The 19797-nt window shown below is 41.1% G+C and overlaps 4 protein-coding genes and 1 pseudogene across 8 annotated transcripts; 4 read left to right on the forward strand and 1 right to left on the reverse strand.

Moving 5' to 3' along the window:
* The first annotated feature begins 455 nt into the window (after positions 1–455).
* Positions 456–5038, forward strand: LOC121806639. 2 transcript variants are annotated; one of them, XM_042206756.1, is made up of 8 exons: positions 456–559; positions 673–1297; positions 1901–2140; positions 3185–3274; positions 3583–3732; positions 3866–3990; positions 4326–4455; positions 4621–5038. In XM_042206756.1, the coding sequence occupies exons 2-8, from the start codon at positions 761–763 to the stop codon at positions 4744–4746; spliced, it is 1398 nt and encodes a 465-aa protein (XP_042062690.1). In that variant the 5' UTR covers positions 456–559; positions 673–760; the 3' UTR covers positions 4747–5038. The 2 variants fall into 2 exon arrangements, with proteins under 2 accessions (XP_042062690.1, XP_042062689.1); XM_042206755.1 differs by having other exon boundaries at positions 483–1297.
* A 1255-nt stretch (positions 5039–6293) lies between these two features.
* Positions 6294–8513, forward strand: LOC121809447 (protein trichome birefringence-like 37). Its single transcript, XM_042210081.1, has 2 exons — positions 6294–6737; positions 7748–8513. The coding sequence occupies exons 1-2, from the start codon at positions 6484–6486 to the stop codon at positions 7938–7940; spliced, it is 447 nt and encodes a 148-aa protein (XP_042066015.1). The 5' UTR covers positions 6294–6483; the 3' UTR covers positions 7941–8513.
* A 2015-nt stretch (positions 8514–10528) lies between these two features.
* Positions 10529–14189, reverse strand: LOC121809446 (50S ribosomal protein L13, chloroplastic-like). 4 transcript variants are annotated; one of them, XR_006052265.1, is made up of 6 exons: positions 13918–14189; positions 12995–13180; positions 12134–12304; positions 11726–11862; positions 11195–11427; positions 10529–11091 (listed from the first exon to the last, which is right to left on the reverse strand). XR_006052265.1 is itself a non-coding variant. In XM_042210080.1 (5 exons), the coding sequence occupies exons 1-5, from the start codon at positions 14137–14139 to the stop codon at positions 11834–11836; spliced, it is 669 nt and encodes a 222-aa protein (XP_042066014.1). In that variant the 5' UTR covers positions 14140–14189; the 3' UTR covers positions 11579–11833. The 4 variants fall into 4 exon arrangements, 2 of the variants coding, with proteins under 2 accessions (XP_042066014.1, XP_042066013.1); XR_006052266.1 differs by having other exon boundaries at positions 10529–11114; XM_042210080.1 differs by lacking the exons at positions 10529–11091; positions 11195–11427 and adding an exon at positions 11964–12024 and having other exon boundaries at positions 11579–11862.
* LOC121808909 lies at positions 10986–11562 on the forward strand (annotated as a pseudogene).
* A 3168-nt stretch (positions 14190–17357) lies between the features above and the next one.
* Positions 17358–19759, forward strand: LOC121808457 (protein VTE6, chloroplastic-like). Its single transcript, XM_042208964.1, has 5 exons — positions 17358–17728; positions 18107–18360; positions 18523–18646; positions 19281–19385; positions 19485–19759. Exons 1-5 carry the CDS (start codon positions 17489–17491, stop codon positions 19578–19580), a joined length of 819 nt encoding a protein of 272 aa, XP_042064898.1. The 5' UTR covers positions 17358–17488; the 3' UTR covers positions 19581–19759.
* The last annotated feature ends 38 nt before the right edge of the window (positions 19760–19797 follow it).

The following is a 19797-nucleotide window of genomic DNA, read 5'->3' on the forward strand; positions in this document are numbered from 1 at the left end:
ATTTTTTATGTTTTATTGTTTTTTTTAAAACTTAAAATTTCTATATTTTTAATTTTGAATTTTCAAATGAATTATTAATTTTATGTGTTTTAATTACTCAGCGTTTTTAATTTTTATAAGTAAAATATGTTAAAGTTGTGAATAATGCAATTTATAGTTGGTGCCCTGGATGAGGATTGCATGATTAAAGTAGTTGTAGCATGAGCTGAGAATTAAGAGAAGGATGATGGGGAGGGGATTTGAGGCGTGAAGCTGTACCCGGGTTAATGATGATCTAAGGGATGGAGGTGGTGATAATTACTCCGAATAATAATTTTAATAATGACGTTATTTTGGTGTCTTTGGATTATTTATTTGAATTGAGTTGTTAGGAAATGTGACTGTGGCATTATTTGAGGCAATAGGTACAAGAATAGAAGCCATATTTGGGATAAGGACGAGATAGTTATCAATTCCTTTTTAATCTCATCTTCATGGCCACACCCACACGGGATTTTTACACGCACTCCCCTCTTTCCTATCCATTTCTTCAAACACATTCACACTCTTGTCTGGGAAGGTGAGTGGTGTACCATTATTTATCAGTGCAAATCAAACTGACTGCCATTGCTTGATCGATTCTGCTGCTTCTTTTCCTTTTCCTTTTGTTTTTTGGTGAATATCGTATTGCAGATTGCATTCACTTGCTCACGATTCGCGTATTAAGTTGCTTCGTCGCGCTGAATGATAATTCGATTTGAGGAGACTTGATTCGTTGAGAATGATGTCTGTGGAAAGATCGTTTGAAGCGTGGGAGGAGGTGCAGCGGCACGGTCAGGATTTAGCGGATAAGCTTGCGCAGGGGTTTACAGGCTTGATTCACTCTCACATAGCCCCGCCGTCGTTCGTCTGGCCGAATCCTCCCACGCCGAAGCTGGAGTTTCCGGCGCGGAGTTTTATGAGGAATGACTTTGGCCTGTCCGTGGATCAGTCGACGATAACTGGCGTGACTGCTATTTTCGACATCGGGAACAGGATAGGGCAGGCGGGGGCTGATTTTGGGGCGAGTTTTAATGGTGTGGTTCAGCAATTCTTCAGGCGGCTGCCGGTTCCGTTCGGGCATGAAGAGAGCGCTGGGGTTTCGTTGGGAACAGAGGGTCGTGGACCGAGGGCGAATGTTGGAATTTCGCTGCAGGAGGATTTGGGGTCTCTGGCTGAACGATTTAAGGATTACGGTATTCCTGAAAATGGTGCTGCGGTGGTGCAGGGTTCGACGGAGGACGAGACGAAGGCATTGAAAAAGTTGGGTCGAGCACAGGTGAATAATTAACTTCATCAACACCTTGGTTTATAATTGAGCTTCTTAGAAATGATGTACTAAATAATACTATCTATTACCATTTGCATCTTGAAATTTCTAAGTAGACTTGAGAAATAGTAGTAGATGAGAGATGTTGAACCCTATTCATAATAGACTAACAGTACCATAAATTGTCTGGTTTGTGATATGTGTAAGTACTACGCCTCATTTTTCATCTAGTATTTGAACATTGATATAGGCTTGACTACACCTTTTGGATTGTGAGTTGGTAATTGGTGCAGATTCTAGAGTAGGATTCGTTACGTCTATAGTTACTAATCATGAAGGAACCTTTGCGTAGTTCTAATTGAAAATACTTTCCATATGGAGGGCATATAGTTTTGGTTTTAAGTTTAGATTGGTAACTATTGATTTGGTTTTCAGTTTGACATCTCTGATTCACATTAAGAATGACCGTACCCAGGTTCTGCTGCAACTATTATCATCTACGTTTGTGTCTTTGCATAGCAGTGTTGTCTTTTTTCTTTCCATCTGTTAACGGTGCAAATCGACCCGTGTCTGTTTACGTCTCATTTTCCAACCAAAATATCTTGTGTGCAGGGTACTTTCAATGTCACATCGACTTATGACAGTAGAACCAGAAATATAGAGAGCTCTCTGGTTGCCAGGGGAGATTTATGGCGAGTTGAGGCATCACAAGGTAGTTCAACATCAGGCCGTGATAATTCTTCCCTTTTCCTCGTCCAGCTTGGGCCTGTACTTTTTGTCCGGGATTCCACTCTTCTTTTGCCTGTCCATTTGTCAAAGCAGCACCTTCTGTGGTATGGCTATGATAGAAAGGTAAGGCAAATTTATGAAACCTGTTGTCTCTGTTGGTTTGTGCTATCTATGCTCAACGAAAATAATAATGCTTGTTTCTGAGAATGCTTAATAGTCAGTTATAATTGAAATCCTGGTAAGCCTGTTCAGATAATTACTGAATCAACGTGGAACAATAGCTGACGCCCTAAATTGGTCGGTCACAATGATTAAGGGTGTGAGTGTTGCTCCCAATTTTATCTTTTATGGCGGTAGTCAATACGCCTGTTAATTATAGTTTATAGTACATAATTTTATCTATTGTGTGCTTAATTAGATATTCTCACTTGAAATGTGCATATTTGTGTTTTTCCGCAAGTAGCCATTAGCATGTAAAAGCCAATTTTACTGTTTTCTCAAATTGTACTTTGTGTTACTTAAGGCTGATTGTTTGTCTGTTAGCTGTTTTGGTCTCTCCGTCTATTTGCTTCCCAGTTTAGTGTAGAAGTTGGGATTGTAGGAAGAATTCTAATTTGATGTGCATGTACTGATAGTTGCAAGATTTGTTACTTCATGAATCAAAGAGAAATAGTACATGATTTGATAATTCAGGGTCTCTTTTAGTTTATTGACTGAAACAAGCAATCTAAATACAGTCATAGGCTTATGTTTATTTATCAAATCTAAAGCGACTCCTTTTTTGTTTTTGTTCTTGAAAAAATGTGCAAGAATTTTGATTAGTTCAGCGGGTGGATGAATATTCCAAATTGTAAGGGAAAGAAATCTGGTCGTACATACTTTGCTCGTGTGAAGCGAGACTCACCAATACTCTTATGGATATTATCCAGTAACGCATGATACCTGGGAACTGTCTCAAGAAAATGAACAGGCAAATATGCGCATGGACCAATCGACTTGACACTTGTGTTATTTCCATTTGGTAGTTATGTCGAACGTTTGAAACATTATCTACCCAGTTGGTTGATTACTTCTCCTGCACTGTTGTCACAATCCTGTTCATGAGGGTTGCAATTAATGTGATTTTTTGTTGAAAACTTAACCAGTTTAGTGGTTTATGCTGCACAGAATGGAATGCATTCACTTTGTCCAGCTGTATGGTCAAAGCATAGGAGGTGGCTGTTAATGTCAATGATCTGCCTCAACCCTTTCACTTGTGTAAGTCTAAACCTGTCATATGTATAACTGATGTAGTTTTAATGTGGAAAATATCCATGGAAAGAAGTAGGATAATATATAATCATGTACTTATGTAAAATTGTACTATATTCTAATATGTGAAATTACAAGAAATTTTTAGGTATTTTTTAACTTATAATCAATTTACTTCTCACTTTGCTGTAAATAACTGCTTGCTGTGATGCCTATACATATTTGAATGCCTAAACATTTTCTTCTCCTTTCCTAATTGAAAGCTTTAATTTTCTAACTTAGTTAGCTCTAACACTGTTGTTTCTTCTGTGCAGTCTTTCATGGACGTGCAGTTTCCTAATGGCCAGTTAACCTATGTGTCTGGTGAAGGTATATCAACCAGTGCATTTCTGCCCCTCTGTGGTGGTCTACTTCAAGCACAGGGTCAATATCCAGGAGAGATGAAGTTTAGTTTCTCTTGCAAGGTGATGCCACTGCAATTATCCGTCGTGACTTTTTTCCTAAACTTATTGCTCTAGATAGTCGTTCTATACAACCAATAACTGCTGCCTTCTGTCTTCATTTTTGAACAAGAAAATTAATATTCAACTCATGCAGAACAAGTGGGGAACACGCATAACACCCACATGGCAGTGGCCTGACAAATCATTTGCCTTAGGATTGGAGCAGGCATTGGCCTGGAAGAGATCTGGTCTCATGGTGAGACCAACAGTCCAATTAAGGTAACTGTGATTGCTTTATCAATATCCAATGCCACTCAGCCACTGCTAGTTATTTTTGTGTTCCTTTATCAACAGTATGTTATCTATTTATGAATAGCCAGTCATGCTCATTGTTCTTCATGTAGCCAGTATGAGTCTTTTTTGGGCTTTGCCGCAGAACTGTCTTACAAGAATGTTTATCGTTCGTCATGGGGCCAGTGTGTGTCATTTTGTTAGGCAGTACTTACCCTCTTACCTTGTTTTGATCTATGGACCTTTTCATATTGCTTCTGATTCTGATCTACACCCTTCAAAACTCCATGCTTACAGTTCCTTATACATTTCTTTTGCTTCAGTTTATGTCCGACATTTGGTGGAAGTTTTCCTGGAGTACATATGGAAGTTACTCATTCTGTGAAGGATGAATTTAATCTGAGTTGTGGATGCGCCCTCGTACATCGTCCTTCTGCTTTTGCATCAGCATCGGTAAATACGCGTGGTCGATGCTATCTTGGTTTGTTTTCATCAAGATATGGTTAAAGTTCTTAAAATGTCTTATTTTTTTTTAAAATCTGAATGGAGTGCTGTTGTTGTTGTTCGTTTTCTATAACCAAATCTTATTCGGTCTCTCTTCGTTGAAAATGGAGGTAGGTTGGGAGGTCCAAGTGGAATGGAAACGTTGGAAGCGCAGGGGTGGTTGTCAAAGTTGAAACTCCTCTAGATCATTTTGGCAATCCTTCTTTCTCTGTTCAGTTAAACAGCGGAATCGAGTTTTGACTATGTTATGTGTTTTACAACTGCTTGTTGAAGTTAACTGTATATACCGTGTTTAGGGCAACGGCAACGGCAACGGCTCTCCAGCAATTCTGGGTTAAGTTAAGAAGATAGAAGATGTGAATATTTATGCCAAGTGGAATAGATTGCATTTTGGTGCATTTAGCAGTGGCTGATTTTTTATTTTATCCTGTTTAATTTAGTTAAATAGATTTCACGTTACTATGTTAACTTATGTCATTTAATTTAGGTCGCCGCTGTAAATGAAATTAGTTTTGATACGTCTTTTCTTTAAGCACAAATTATTGTAGTGTCTTCGCATGGAACAAAGTTTGTTGTTATATCAAACTCATAATTGACGTGTCTCAACTATAGGACGAATTTTGAATTTAATCATTTTGCAGAGGGTTCACGTGCGTTACGCTATATTAATTGGTGGAATTAAAAAGTTTAATTTGGATCAAATAATAAAATAATAATAGTAAACATAGCATGATTGCAATTTCCACTACTCTTCTTTCTCCCACTGAAAAAAAGGCAAACAACATTAATTTTAAAACCTCCTTATGATTCTAGAACTGAATATTTATTTCTTGTTTTAAAAAGCACTAATTGATTGTGCAACTATCTTAATATCATATGATCATAGAACTCGGGTTCCGGAATTTTCTACCAATCAAAGTGCCTTATTTTGTGAATAACAAATCGATTCTATTTTTATTTTGCTGCGTTACTTAAAATAAAAACTTTATAAATTTTCTGTTTTAAGAAATAAACTCATAATCCATTAATATCATTTCCACTATTTTTTCTCTATCCTCTCTTTTTTACTATGCCTGTTTTTTTCTCCTCTCTTACTTACTAATTATTCAAGAATGGATGTAGTAGACAAAAAATCACATACTTGAGTTTAACAATATTGTTATGCATGGACCATCCAAGATAACGCCTTATTAGATTTTAATACAAACAAATTTCAATCATAAACATTGTTAGGGACCTATAGCTGGTGAAGTGAGTAAACTCATAAGCAAATAGGAGTGTACTATATCTCTCAACTCTCAAGCTTGCACACTTTTTTCCTTATCATTTAAAAATCACCAAAGTGTCAACTCTTGTATAAAAATTAATCAAAACTCACGTTAAGAGAGTATTAGACTTAAAAAACTAGTAGTAATCTAGACTGAAACTTGATCCAATTTTTTTTATGTTATCTAGTCATATTGAAAAAAATTACTCCACCCATCCTCAATAATTTGTCAAAATATTATTGAGTAACAAAATGTCTAGCATCCCAAGAAATTGTACTAAAGTATATAGAATACAAGGGCAAGTATAAACGTTTTCTAAATAAAGGGTAAACATAAATAATTTAAATACTTGACAACCAAGAACGATGAAGATTGATGGCCATTATTGTTAGATTATACTATCAATTAAATAAAACCTTCCATTTAATTGTATCCGAATAACTCAAAATAATATGGCAAAAAGAAGTCAACTTAAATAATAGTAACATTCAATTATCCTCCCATGTAAAACCAAATATCATTGCTGCAATAATATTCCACACACACATATATATATGTTTATAGTATATAAGTAATGTTAATGGCATAAAATTAATGAAACATGTAGTATTTGATAAAAGTGCTCATTATCATTCTATGCATATATAGCTCAAATTTTCATTATTATTTATACCACCACAGAGTAGTAGTAGCAGCAGCAGCAATATATATGGGTTTGAGTTTGAGGCTGCTGTTTCTTCTTCTTCTTCTACTTCTTCTTGTGTGTGTGATTCTGTCTCTACAGCAGCAGGAGGAGAGGTGCAATACATTTGAAGGGAGTTGGGTTTACGACGCGTCGTATCCTCTGTACGACGCGTCGCAGTGCCCTTTCATCGCCACCGGCCTCAACTGCCAAAAGCAAGGCAGGCCAGATATTGTCTACCTTCAATACAGATGGAACCCAAACCACTGTCTTCTTCCCAGGTCTATCTTCTTAGTATGTGTTTTCATTTTTATGTTGGAGTAAATTTCTGCTTAGTTAGAACATACTCTCTTCGTCCCACAAGAATATGCATTCTTTTCTTTTTAGCCCGTCCCGCAAGAATATGCACTTTCTAAATTGAAAATTCTTTTCTTTATAATAAGGTGAGACTCATTCTCTTTAATTACCTTTTCTTTCAACTTCTCTCTAACTTTACTAATCATACATTAAAATCCGTGCCTAACCAAAAGTGTGTATTCTTATGCGACGGACGGAGTACTGTATAAAGTCTGCCTAGTAAATTTATGTTATGTTGGAGTAAATTTCTTTATGCCACGCAAATTAAGAAAAAAATGATAAAGTAAGAGAGAGGAAGAAAAAAGTAATTAAAATAGTGTTAGTGGCTAGTGAAATTCACATTATTATTTGTGTTTTAATGATAGTATAAGTTGTAAATAACTTGATGTATATGAGTAATAAATTGGGTTAACTTTCTGTAAATGAAAATGCCCATATTTTTATGGGATAGAGAAAAATAGAAAGTGCTCATATTTTTATGGAAGAGATGGAACTAGTAAAGATGTTAATAAACAAAAGACTAAAGTCCCTTTTTGGTCCTTAAAATTTGGCGATTTTTTGATTTTGGTCCATAACATTATCTTTTGAATTATTTGGTCTCTCACAAATAAAAATCGATCACATTTGGTCCGAAATGGATGGAACCGTTAAAATTTAACAATCAACAGGTTTTAAATCAATTTTGACCGGATTAAGTTAATAATTATGTTTAATTAATGTCTAATATCTAATTAGAATTTTAATTTTTTTTTAAAAAAAGAAAAAAGATTCATCCAAATCTGTAAATCCGTATCTCAATTCCTCTGCCAAATCCACCAATTCCTCCAGTTACTCTTGTGTTATAAGAAATCTCAATCACTCTCCACAAATGCGATACACTAATCAAACCAAAATCAAAATCTCGACGACCTCACATCTCTCCCCTCACCGCCAGAGAAAAATCGCGATTCAGCAAGCACGACTTCTTCTCGGAGCCTTCATTCCAGAGCTCCTCCGCCTACCTCTCCGCCCTCTCCGCCACCGCACCGCCGCCTCCGCGACCGTCTCCTCGGCCGCGCCTCCGAATCCGACGGCTCATCGAGGCGAAGAAGCAATCCGAGCACGAGATGAAGAAGTGCCTCACCTGATAGGACCTGATCTGGCTCCGTCATCGGCTCTGGCATCTTCAGCATTACCGAATTGGAGACGCGCGACACCGCCTGCCCCGCGATCATCGCCTCCTACGCCGTCTCCGGCCTCTCCGCTCTCCTCTCCGTCTTCTGCTACACCGAATTCGCCGTCGAGATCCCCGTTGCTGGTGGATCCTCCTCCTTCCTCCGCCTCGAGTTAGGGGATTTCATCGCGTTCATCGCCGCCGGTAACATTTTGCTCGAAGGACTCGTCGGCGCCGCCGGATTAGGGCGAACCTGGTCCTCCTATCTCGCTAGCATCTTCAGTAATAATCCCGATTTCCTCCGATTTAGGGTTAATTCCTTCGCTAAGGCTTCAATGTACTGGATCCCCTTGCTGTATTAATAATTTTGTTAATTGTGAACGGAATCGCCATGCTAGAACGAAGCATTCATCCCTCAGCGAAGAAATCCACGACGATATGTAATTTTTTAGATTTTGGTTAATTAGATATTAGACATTAATTAAACATAATTATTAACTTACTTCGGTCAATATTGATTTAAAACCCGTTGACTGTTAAATTTTAACGGTTCCATCCATTTCGGACCAAATGTGATCGATTTTATTAGTGAGGGACTAAATAATTCAAAAGATAATGTTATGGACTAAAATCAAAAAATCGTTAAATGTTAAGGGCATTAGCAATGGGGCGCCCTAAGGCGCGCCCTAAGGCGCGCCCTATGGCGCGCCACGTCAGCAGTTTTATCCTCCTACCTCCTCACCTGCAGTGGGGCGCCCTAAGACGCGCCCTAAGGCGCGCCCTATGGCGCGCCACATCATCATTTTTTTAATATTTATTACAAAACTCATACGAATTTAACAAAATTAATACATTAAAATACGAATTTCAAAAACTTCATTTCATTGAATAAAAATTAATACATTACAATGCGAATTAAAAAAACGCGAACTCAACAACGGCGGTTGCGAGCCCACACTTCTTCGATCATGTCGTTCATGAGCTGCGCATGATCCTGTTGGTTGCGCATTGAGGCCTGTCTAGATAGAACCTCGTTGAAGCCTAACGGTAACCCTCTATCGGGTGGCTCGGTCGACGCGCCGGCCAAACTAGATGCACGATCATCTTCATTCCAATCGGTGATGCTTCCGCCTTCATTCTCGACTATCATGTTGTGCATGATTATGCACGCATATATGACATCGGCGATGACATCCTTGAACCAGAAACGAGCCGGCCCTTTCACAATTGCCCACCGTGATTGGAGCACGCCGAATGTCCGCTCGACATCCTTCCTCGCCGACTCCTGCTTTTGCGCAAATAAAACCCTCTTCTCACCAATTGGGCAGCTAACCGTCTTCACAAAAACAGGCCACCGTGGATAGATGCCATCGGCCAAGTAGTACCCCATATGGTATTGGCGTCTGTTGGCAGTGAACTCGATGGCCGGGCCGTTGCCATTACATTGATCGGTGAAGAGGGTGGACGAGTTGAGGACGTTAATGTCGTTGTTCGACCCGGCTACGCCGAAGTAAGCATGCCAGATCCATAGCCGATGGTCAGCGACGGCTTCGAGGACCATCGTCGGGTGGCTGCCCTTGTATCCACTTGTGAACTGGCCTCTCCACGCCGTCGGACAATTCTTCCACTGCCAGTGCATACAGTCGATGCTCCCGAGCATCCCAGGAAACCCGTGCGCCGTCTCGTGCATCTGCATCAGACCCTGGCAATCAGTGGCAGTCGGCTTGCGCAAATATGTGTCGCCATAAGCCTCTACTATCCCCCGGCAAAAGCGCTTCAGACAATCGCGGCCTGTAGAATCCCCGCAGTGGAGGTACTCGTCGAAAAGGTCCGCCGTGGTGCCATAGGCCAACTGACGGAGTGCAACCGTGCACTTTTGCAATGGTGTAAGGCCGGGTTTGCCGATGCCGTCCTCCCGAAACGTGAAGAATTCATCACGTGAAGACAATGTCCGAACAATGCTGAGAAACAGGTACCGCGACATTCTAAATCGGCGCCGAAAAACAGCCGGGCCCCATCGCGGTTGATCGGCAAAGTAGTCTTCAACCAGACGTCTGTGAGCTTCCGGGTGGTCGCGTCGGACATACGACCTATGTCGAATAGGCCAATGGACTTGCTCAGAGGCCGCTGCCGCTGCCGCCTGGCGCTGCATCAACGCATAGCAATGCGTCATCGCCGTTTCAACGACTGCATTTAATGCTATATCTATGCTATTACTGGACTCATCAGAGGAACTAGAACTATTGGTGTCGTCGCCGGGATTCATATTGGTTGGATTTGTGAGAGAGAATATGTAGAGGTATGCACAAATGAATGACAAACGCTCTTTAAATAGAAAACCAAACCGCGTGCCATCGTCCGCGACCTATCGTCCGTGTACGCCACAATGGGGAGGACGATGGCGCGCCCTTAGTATCGGCCGCGACGATCGTCCGCGACCTATCGTCCGTATCCGCAATGGGCGCGGACGATCGATGGCGCGGACGATGCGCGCCATCGGGCGTGCCATCGTCCGCCCATTGCGGATGGCCTAAGGACCAAAAAGGGATTTTAGTCTAAACAAAAAGAATGATAGGAGTAGTAATAAATGTTAAAAGAGTGAATTATGAATGTATGGAATGGAGAGGTACAGGGGCAAAAAGGTAATGTATGTGGGAGAGTCACTGAGTGGGAATCTATGGCGTGCATGCATGCTTCCTTCACGCCTCTGTCCCCATCTTCCCGGTGGTACATCAAATCAACAACTCAATCACATTATTATTATTATTATTATTATTGTTTCCATTTTGCTAATAATAACAGTAAATGGAGTAACTACCAACTCTTCTTCCCTTCCCTTCCCTTCCCTTCCCTTTTGTAAATTAAAGGAATACGATTTCACGATTAAGTTGTTGATAAACGGATTCTTGATGCTCCACACCCTCGCCCTCTGGCTAGGCTACCATGTCTTGATCTTCAACACCTACCACTGGTGGCTCCACTCCGGCCGCCTTAAAACATCAGTCCATTCCCTTAAATAAACATCATCTTCATCTTCTTCTTTTACTCGTGCCTGCTCGGAAACAACACATTCCCGGACATGGATCTCATGCAAGCATACACCTTTGTCTTCTTCCAACGGATTTCTACAGTTCATTGCCAGTAAGCTCTAAATTAAACATTCTCATTTTTGCTCCAAACCAATCCTAATGTTTATGCTGTTTATCAGTGGTGCAGACTGGAACGAACCTAGCGTGCAGGACTGCAGGGGGCAGACCAAAGCCCGTTGAAGGGTCCACTTTCCCAGTAAGCAAACCTCCGGGGGACGCGGTGATCAGGACTGTACTGAGCAACATGGACAAACCTGCAACTCTGCTAGACATACTTTTACTGACTCAGCTGGGGAAGGATGGCCATCCATCCACGTATGCTGGGGGCGGGATCGACTGCAGCCATTGGTGCCTTGCTGGCGTTCCTGACACCTGGAATCAACTCTTATACACTATTCTTTTACAGAGTTAAAACACTTATTTTCCTTCAGTTTGTTTAGCAAAGCAACAGTTCATGTGTACTAGAGAGATTATCAAAATAAAAGAGAGACAAAACTACAAAAGTTACATAATTGTGCAAATGTTTAGTCAAAACAGCTTCATAACGATTCCGATTGTGCTTAAATGCTTCAGAAGAATGGTTATGAGGGTGCTTCCAGCCACAGGAGAGATGGAAGTCAATGATGAAATACATTATAAACATCTGAAATTTAGTCCCCAAATGACTTACTCAAAGAAACATTAACACCTCTACGTCTGCTTTGTTATCCTCTTGTCCCTTATAGGCAATTCCTTGGGTTGTTGAGCTTCATGAGGGTGATCTGGACCAGTGTAAACCTTAAGATGGGTAAACAATGATCTGCCAAGCTGTAAACAACCAAAAAACTGCTTTTAAGGAACATAAGAAATACAACAAATGTGCATTCATGTTTGATTATTTTTCATTATTCTCTGATTCTTGTATTTACCTAGAGTATAAGTATTGCCTGCCAGCATGTTCAGACTAAAGCAACAGTTCTCAGAATAAAACTGCAATAGATGTGCTAGAAAATCTGAACATGAATAATTATGCCTTGTCTACTTATTGGCTACTCAAATTGATATCATTAAAAGTAACATTGAATTAGAGACAACTTACTCGCCCTTTAGGGAGCATCCCACGCACAGCATGCTCAATAATTCTTTCAGGAACTCTCTTCTGAAGCTGATCGAATGTTTCCACTGTCATGCCACCAGGTCTTCCTGAGTGCCTCCGGTAGAGTTTCAGTGTCCTCTTCTTTCCAGATACAGCGATCTTCTCCGCATTCACCTATTTTATGCCATTATGGAGTATATAAATTGTGAATATTGTACTGTACCAAAATCAAATTAATTATCTTAGAGACTCATGCTAGATCATCAAAGTAGATTAACTGCAGCAACTTGATTTATTAAGATAGCGAAGTAAATACGTCGGGCCATGAATGTTTTTAATAAGTAGGTACTGGGCCCCACTATTAAAAAATAATAACATGCTTTTAAAAAATTTTGTTCCCCCCCAGTAGAACTGAATCAAAAAATTATTTCTCGGCAGTACTTATCTTCAATTTTAATGGCTGGCCACCAAAATAAGCGGTGTATCTAAATAGATTAAAGAGCAATCATACCATATTTACCCAAACTTCCTACATCTTAATCCAATGTAGTGCTTCATGTAATGAAGTCCGTAATTGATCTGAAATGAACTAGCCAACTCTTTTTTGTTACTATCGAAAATAACATATGTAGTCTGAAAGAAATGCAAAACTATGAGCTTATAACATGTGGGAGTAATAACATCTAACTTTAATATATCTCACCATGCCTGTTGTCAGTTCTTAGCTCAAGAAATTTGGTTGTATTAAAATACAGTGACTTGGTGAGAGTAGAGTCATATACAGTAAATTCAAATGGAATTCTACTACCAATTAAAGTAATTTGTGATAAGCTCAAAAAGTCTGTTCACCACGTATCGGCTTACCACTATAACATGGGCTCCCATGTCGACACTAGGAGTGTATGTAGCTAGATTCTTTCCCCTGATATGAATGGCTATTGTCGAAGCTAGTCTTCCAAGAATCTTGTCGCTAGCATCCACCACGTACCAAGTCTTGCTGGTTGGAATATGGTCCTTAGCCTTGGGATACCATGTCTTATTCCACACATCCTGAAATATGAAACTGTGAGCAATATGATGACTTTAACACAATTAACTGCAGTGGTGTGAATACACTTAAAAGGTCATGGCTGGATAAACTAAGCCAAGGACTCGTTAGACAAGGATACGAAACATGCTTGAATCTAAAAGTAGGGCACGACCTTAGCCGGATTTTAGATAAAGATTGCGTGCTTAAACAACTAGACAGTATGAAGTAAAAATTATTCTCATTTAGCCATCAAGTATGGAGAATTGCCCCTTCTACTTCCTCACAGATCATCAATTCATCATTTATCGTGTTCTCTTCAACCGTCAATCGAAGAATGCAATCCCACATACGGTCAGAAAATGCTAAGAGAATCAAACTTTCACAATCAATCATACACACATTCATCATCTTTGACGAGATTACAATGTTTTTACTTATTCATCCATCATCAATGTGAATTGAATAAGCAGTCAATACTTCAACACCTACCACAATTTCCAAAAAATGTCCCAATTCTAGACTCTACACTCTCTTTGAAAGTAAGTATGAAACACAAATCAACACTAGTACATTAAATTGGACTAGCATAACTATAAACATCTCGATTATTATTATCACCACTCCGATTTTGAGAAAATTAGCCTCCGTTTTGTCAGGATAGTAGCAATAAAAGCCTAATTAAACAGAGATAGGGCGAAGTAATCTTCAGCTAGCAACATTGACGCAATTAATTTAAGGATGGGGAAAAATAACCGACGGGGCCAGTGAGATCGTCGAACATCCACTGCTGCTCGGCCGGTATAACAGCGGGTTTGTCTTGGCAGCATATCTTGAAAAGCCTTTTGGATTGGACGGCGGGTTTGGTCGAAGCGGCGAGTGAAAAGCCGAGGAACGGCGTGGTCGTGACGGAGGAGGGTGAGGGTTTGTTAGAGGGTTTGGAAATGAAAAGGGAAGAAGAAGTGGCGCAGTTAACAGCCATTGCCAATGTCAATGCCGCTACTCCTACAATGAGGATAAGCTGTTGGGGTTTTAAACTTCATCCAAAATGTTTAAACTCAATTGTTTATAGACTAATAATTTTATAATTCCCACTTACAGCATCCGCAATAGCGGACTTCCGTGCGGAATTCCTATGGACGTCCCGGAATTCCATCGTGAACGTCCGCCATTAGGCTGAGGACGTCGCAGGTCAGCGGCGTTAAGCGGAATTCCACGGGGACGTCCGCCATTGGGTCGACTCCCGCGGAATTCCCCATGACGACGTCGATCGAGTCCGTGCATTTGCCGACATGCGCCAAAAACAAGCTCACGTTCGACTCCAGAATGATATTATTGAAGAAGTGTGGCAGCGTAGGGGTCGTCGTTGATATAGTTTTTAATTATTGAAATGTATTTTTATTATTTGGTGAAATGTGCTTTTCTTATTTTAATGGAATTTTTTCCTTATTTTTGTCGAAATTTTAATTACGTGAATTGTTTACTTCCAGAAATTGTTTAATTTGTGAATTTGTGATTTTTTTTATGTGGGAATTCCGTCGGGAATTACTCAGGGGAATTCCGCCACTGTGCAGTGGGAAGTCCGTATGACGTGGCAGTGCAGTGGGAAGTCCTTAGGCCATCCACAACGCTGTTCCTATACCGTTCCTATACCGTTCCTTAACCACTATTTGAGGGCCCCACTGTACTTTTTTACTCCATTCCTTAACTAAGGAACGGAACCTGCAACCCTTCGTTCCTTAACCGTTCCTTAAATTACTATTCATTCAATTTCATTTTTTTTTATTTCCAACCCAATTCAATTTAAATAAACACACTTTAATAAAAAACAAACACACTTTATTAAAAAACACACAACATTAAAAAAAAAATTCAACTTAAACTTAAAAAAAATAAAAAAAAAGCACACCATTAAAATCCTAAAAACATAAAAAACACAAAATAAAAAACACACAATTAAACGTGGGAAAATAAAAAAACTACTCCGCCGGCGAATCATCCTCCGGAGGCGGTCAAGGTTGAGGGGGAGTCGGAAGGCCAAGTTGTGATGCCATATACACAATTCCGTTCCACCAGGCCGTGAATTGGGCGTACGAGAAGCGGGAAGTGTCCGCCATTGTGGCGGTCATGTACGCCACCATAAGTGTGTCCGAGCCTGCCCGCGAGCCCGATCCCGAGGCCGACTGGCTTGATTCGCCTCGGCCCTTCCTCGCTCTAGCCGTCTTCGCCGCCTTCGTCCCTTGCGGCCGACGGCGCCCACGGCTGGATCCCCCGTATTCGTCGGGCATTGGATCCCCCGTACCCCCAAACACCTGCGGTGTACCCTCGCTGGCCTCACCGGTGTCACCAGACGAGTAGCGGCCGCTCGCCGTGTGCTTCGTGCGCTTTGAGGTTGAGCCCGAGCTCGACCGGACACCGCCGGCCCACCTTTCCTCGTCCTTGACGAGCTGCCAAATATCAACATATTTGAACTGTAGGCTGGTGTCCTGGTAGAAGACGCGCAAAGCCGCCCTCAGAATGTCGGCGCCCGAAGCTCCGCTTTGGTAGTTCGCCGCTTCGGCCGCGTAGATGCCGCAAAATTTTTTGACCTGTGCGTCGACTCGGCCAAAGTGAGCACGGAGCATTGTATATTTGCGCTTCCGGGCCCCTTTCGGCTTAGTCTGGTGGTAGACATTACGGACCTTTTCCCAGAAGCACTTGGCGGCTTGTTGGTTCCCGACGATGGGATCGTACGAGACGGTGAGCCAGGCGGTGTACACCGCCTTAGTTTCTTCGTTGTTGTACGGATGCCGGCCCAGATCCTCCAGTTCCTCCTCCTCCTCCTCCTCGGGTGCCTCAGACGCAGCCCTAGAGCTTCCACCTCCTCGGCTTCCTCCCTGGGTGGGTTCTACGGGGATATCCTCCCGAATCTGGGACAAACCCTGAGAAAGCCGCGAGCCGGGTGGTCAAGCGTAGGCATCCACATCGAAAGTGGGTGGTTGGTACCCACCCGGCGTCGCCGACCCCTGGGTGCCCGGCGTCGACGACCCGGAACCACCTAGTGTGTTGTACATGGTCTCCCAATCGCCGAACGCGTTGAGATCCCACCCACCGGAGCCGCCACCGCCGTAATTCCCGTCGCCGGACATTTTGTGAAGGAGATTGAAATAGAAAATTGGAGAGGAATTGATGTTGGTTTAGGAAGAGTAGATGTGTAGTTGTGTGTGAAATGTAATAAATTAGGTGTATTTATAGAATAAGAAAATAAAAATAAAAATAAAAAAATTAAAAAAAGTTAAAAAAACGATAATATGACCGTTTTAAAAAAAAAATTTATAAAAATATATTTTTTTAAAAAAAATTAATTATTGCGTCATCGCTGACGTGTCCCACTCGCGGGCCGGCGAGTGGGAAGCACGCACGAAGCGGGGAGCGCCACGTCGCCCGAGTGCGTGGCGGCACAAGCCGTGCCGCGTTCCGTGCCGTCGGCACGCGGAATGGGAGCGGAACGGTGCGCCGCAACGCGTTCCGCGGTGAAACCGTTCCGGCGGAACGGCACGCGGAACGCCGGCGGCACGCGTTGCGGGTGCCCTTATGACGTGGCAGGAGGTGTTTTTGGGAATTCCGCGGGAAATTCCGCCGGGACATCCGCATCACTGCGGATGCCCTTAAGTAAAACATATAAGCTTAAATAAGATTAATCAATTTGAATTATTTTTTGATAAAGTGAGATAAATATTTTTTAGTATTACATAGTACTACCAAACATCTTACGAAAATTATTTAAAATAATTTATTCTACTCTTTGTTCCACATTAATAGAGTCGTATTCGACGAATCTTGTCACATGCTGAAACATAGACATTTTGGTCGCAAATAGTGTGTGAGTTGAAAAACGGTATAGTGATAAAGTCTAGGGCCAAAGGTCACGGTGATATTTAAATTTATAGAAGACATGTTTAGGATAGTTTGTTTTGTTTTGTTTTATACAATTACTTTGATATTAATAGATTAAAAGTTATTATTGCCACTTTTAATTTTACAATTTTTATGAAAATCAAAGCTCAATCTGTTATTATTTTCATTTATTTGAAATTATGGAGGAAAAGAACAAATAGAGATTTGATTTTTGCGAAAATTGTAAAATTAAAAGTGCCAATAATAATTTTTAATGTATAAATAAAAAATTAAACGCCACCTTCTTCGACGAAGCACGCAAGCTTTAAAGATGGCGACTTTACTCTTTCCTTTCCTTTCCTTCTTCAAAGTCCACCTATTTTCCCTCAATTCTCGATCCTCGATTAAAAACCCCTCTTTTCCTCCCCTCAATTTAAACCCCCAGCGACATAATCATGCCCGCGGCATCCTCCGATTCTCATCTGCTTCATCACGTTATTCGATCGATCCATTCGTCTCCCCCCACGTGGCAATCCTCATTTCTCAGCAACCTCTTCATCTTCCTTCTGGGCTCCCCGCTTCTCGTCTCCGGCCTCTCGCTCTCCGGCATTGCCGCCGCCTTCTTCCTCGGCACTCTCACATGGCGCGCTTTCGGCTCTTCCGGTTTCCTCCTCGTCGCCACTTACTACCTCCTTGTGAGCTCTTCTATTTTGTTATTAATTCATGTTTATGCCGCCTCAATTCGAGTTTCAATAGAGAAAGAGCAAAATCCTTTGCTTTTCGATTGTGTTCTTCATGTTTGGATTGATCATATTTGTGCATCTATTGTGTTTGATTGATTGTCTGATGCAGATTTGAGGAGTTTTTTTACACTTTGTAGTGTATGAAAGTGTGAATTTGATGGTATGGGGGAATGAATTAGGGCACAGCAGCAACAAAATTGAAGTTGGCGCAAGTGAATTGTTGATCATATTTGTGTTTGATTGATTGACTGATGACAGAATTGAAGAGTTTTTTTTTACTCTTTGTAATGTATGGAAGTGTGAATTTGATGGTATGGGGAAATGAATTAGGGCACAGCAGCAACAAAATTGAAGTTGGCGCAGAAGGAGGCGCACGGGGTTGCTGAGAAGAGGAGAGGAAGGAGGGGGCCGAGTAGTGTCATTGGATCAAGCGCTGCCGGCTGTGTCTGTGCTCTTCTCTCCATCTATGGATTCGGGGGAGGGGCGTTTCCTCGTCTCTGGGAGCTTGGCTTTGTCGCCAGTTTCTGCACTAAACTCAGTGACACTGTTTCGAGTGAGATAGGGAAAGCTTATGCCAAAACGACGTGAGTTCTTGTGCTCAAGTGAAAACTGTTGCAGTTTATGTTAAAAGATGAGCTGAGCATAATAATCCGACTCATACCTGAATCTGATATATGTATTGTGATTCCTCTCATTCCTAGATGGTAGTAACCTTTTGTGCACTTGTCAATTGCCTTTTATTGCAGTTATTTGGTGACGACGTTTAAGACAGTCCCCAGGGGGACAGAAGGTGCCATTAGCATTGAGGGAACTGTTGCTGGGCTTTGTGCTTCAATTTTTCTTGCTTCTGTTGGTTTTATGATGGCTGAGGTAAAATTTATGCTCTCCATCTCTTTTTCTCAAAGCATTTTGAACGATGGGTAACATATTATGTAGTTAGGTAAGAGTTGAGCAAGCTAATGAGAACTTTTAATGGTTTTCTTTCCATGAAGGCTAGTTTATGTCTGTCTCGTGTTTTTCTCTAACCTTATACTTGTTTCGTATTGCTGATAATTACTTAAACTTGAGCTTAATAGGGGAAATTGGGACTGGATTAATCCAAATAAGGTACGCAGAGATTGCTATAGTTACCTGTTTTCCTCATACAATGGCCATAGGTACCTAATTAGCTCATTCTGGTATGCGCATCCCATTTTTAGAATCATAGAGCTTCATACGAAGATAGGAGAATGAAAAGGAGTCTGGGATAAGGAAAATGGGAAAGAAAGGAGGCGACCGTGAGTGTGTCTTGAGAAACAACAAGAGAAGGAAGGAAGATTGCGATTCATTTTATTTTGTGCTTTTGATTTGTAACAATCCATTTGTCTGACTTAAATAGAAATGCTTTTAATTGAATTTTGGTTCCAAAGGATGGGTTTTTTGTTACTTAATAGGCATACACAGTTATGTCCATCCTTATAATGTTTTCTTCGACTGCAACTGATAAAGAATCGCGTCTTAACAGATAAATGTGACCGAATGCATCATATGCGTCATTGCTTCCCAGATTGCTAATGTAGGAGAGAGTATAATTGGTGCTTCACTTCAAGAGAAAGAAGGGTTTAAATGGGTTAGTCACCATACTTATCTTCACCCTTTTCAGCAGTCTTTCACTTATATTGTGTTATAGCCTAGGTTCCAATTCACCCGTTTGTCGTTCCTTGCTCAGCTCAACAATGACGTGGCCAACATCATCAACATATCACTGGGCAGCAGCTTGGCCGTCCTTATGCAGCAACAAGTGCTCCGGAATCGAACTTCATAACACGATTCATCTCGATGCTAGCCATCCAATCGAGCTCTCCACTCTTAGGAAATGGTTTTAATGCACTGTGAGGTTCTTACGTTACATGTTAAAAATGTAGTCCTCTGACATAGAGCATAGCATAACTATATTCTTTTATTACCTTTATACACATCTTATACAGAAATTTACCACAGTAAGTCTCTTAATAATCTGATTTATCATCTCCACCACAACA

This window comes from Salvia splendens, chromosome 6 (genome assembly GCF_004379255.2).
Source record: "Salvia splendens isolate huo1 chromosome 6, SspV2, whole genome shotgun sequence".
Classification (NCBI taxonomy): domain Eukaryota; kingdom Viridiplantae; phylum Streptophyta; class Magnoliopsida; order Lamiales; family Lamiaceae; genus Salvia; species Salvia splendens.

Bases quoted from the DNA above. Each gene is read 5' to 3' on its own strand.
- LOC121809446 (XM_042210079.1), bottom strand. From the start codon at position 14,139: ATGGCTGTTAACTGCGCCACTTCTTCTTCCCTTTTCATTTCCAAACCC. The intron at 12,305-12,994 runs GTAAGCCGATAC...GGCATAAAATAG, and splicing joins TGGGAGCCCATGTTATAGTG to GTGAATGCGGAGAAGATCGC. The intron at 11,863-12,133 runs GTAAGTTGTCTC...GGTTGTTTACAG, and splicing joins GGATGCTCCCTAAAGGGCGA to CTTGGCAGATCATTGTTTAC.
- LOC121806639 (XM_042206756.1), top strand. From the start codon at position 761: ATGATGTCTGTGGAAAGATCGTTTGAAGCGTGGGAGGAGGTGCAGCGG. The intron at 3,991-4,325 runs GTAACTGTGATT...CTTTTGCTTCAG, and splicing joins AGACCAACAGTCCAATTAAG to TTTATGTCCGACATTTGGTG. The intron at 4,456-4,620 runs GTAAATACGCGT...AAATGGAGGTAG, and splicing joins CTGCTTTTGCATCAGCATCG to GTTGGGAGGTCCAAGTGGAA.
- LOC121808457 (XM_042208964.1), top strand. From the start codon at position 17,489: ATGCCCGCGGCATCCTCCGATTCTCATCTGCTTCATCACGTTATTCGA. The intron at 17,729-18,106 runs GTGAGCTCTTCT...GAAATGAATTAG, and splicing joins TCGCCACTTACTACCTCCTT to GGCACAGCAGCAACAAAATT. The intron at 18,647-19,280 runs GTAAAATTTATG...GCGTCTTAACAG, and splicing joins TTGGTTTTATGATGGCTGAG to ATAAATGTGACCGAATGCAT.
- LOC121809447 (XM_042210081.1), top strand. From the start codon at position 6,484: ATGGGTTTGAGTTTGAGGCTGCTGTTTCTTCTTCTTCTTCTACTTCTT. The intron at 6,738-7,747 runs GTCTATCTTCTT...CCTCACCGCCAG, and splicing joins AACCACTGTCTTCTTCCCAG to AGAAAAATCGCGATTCAGCA.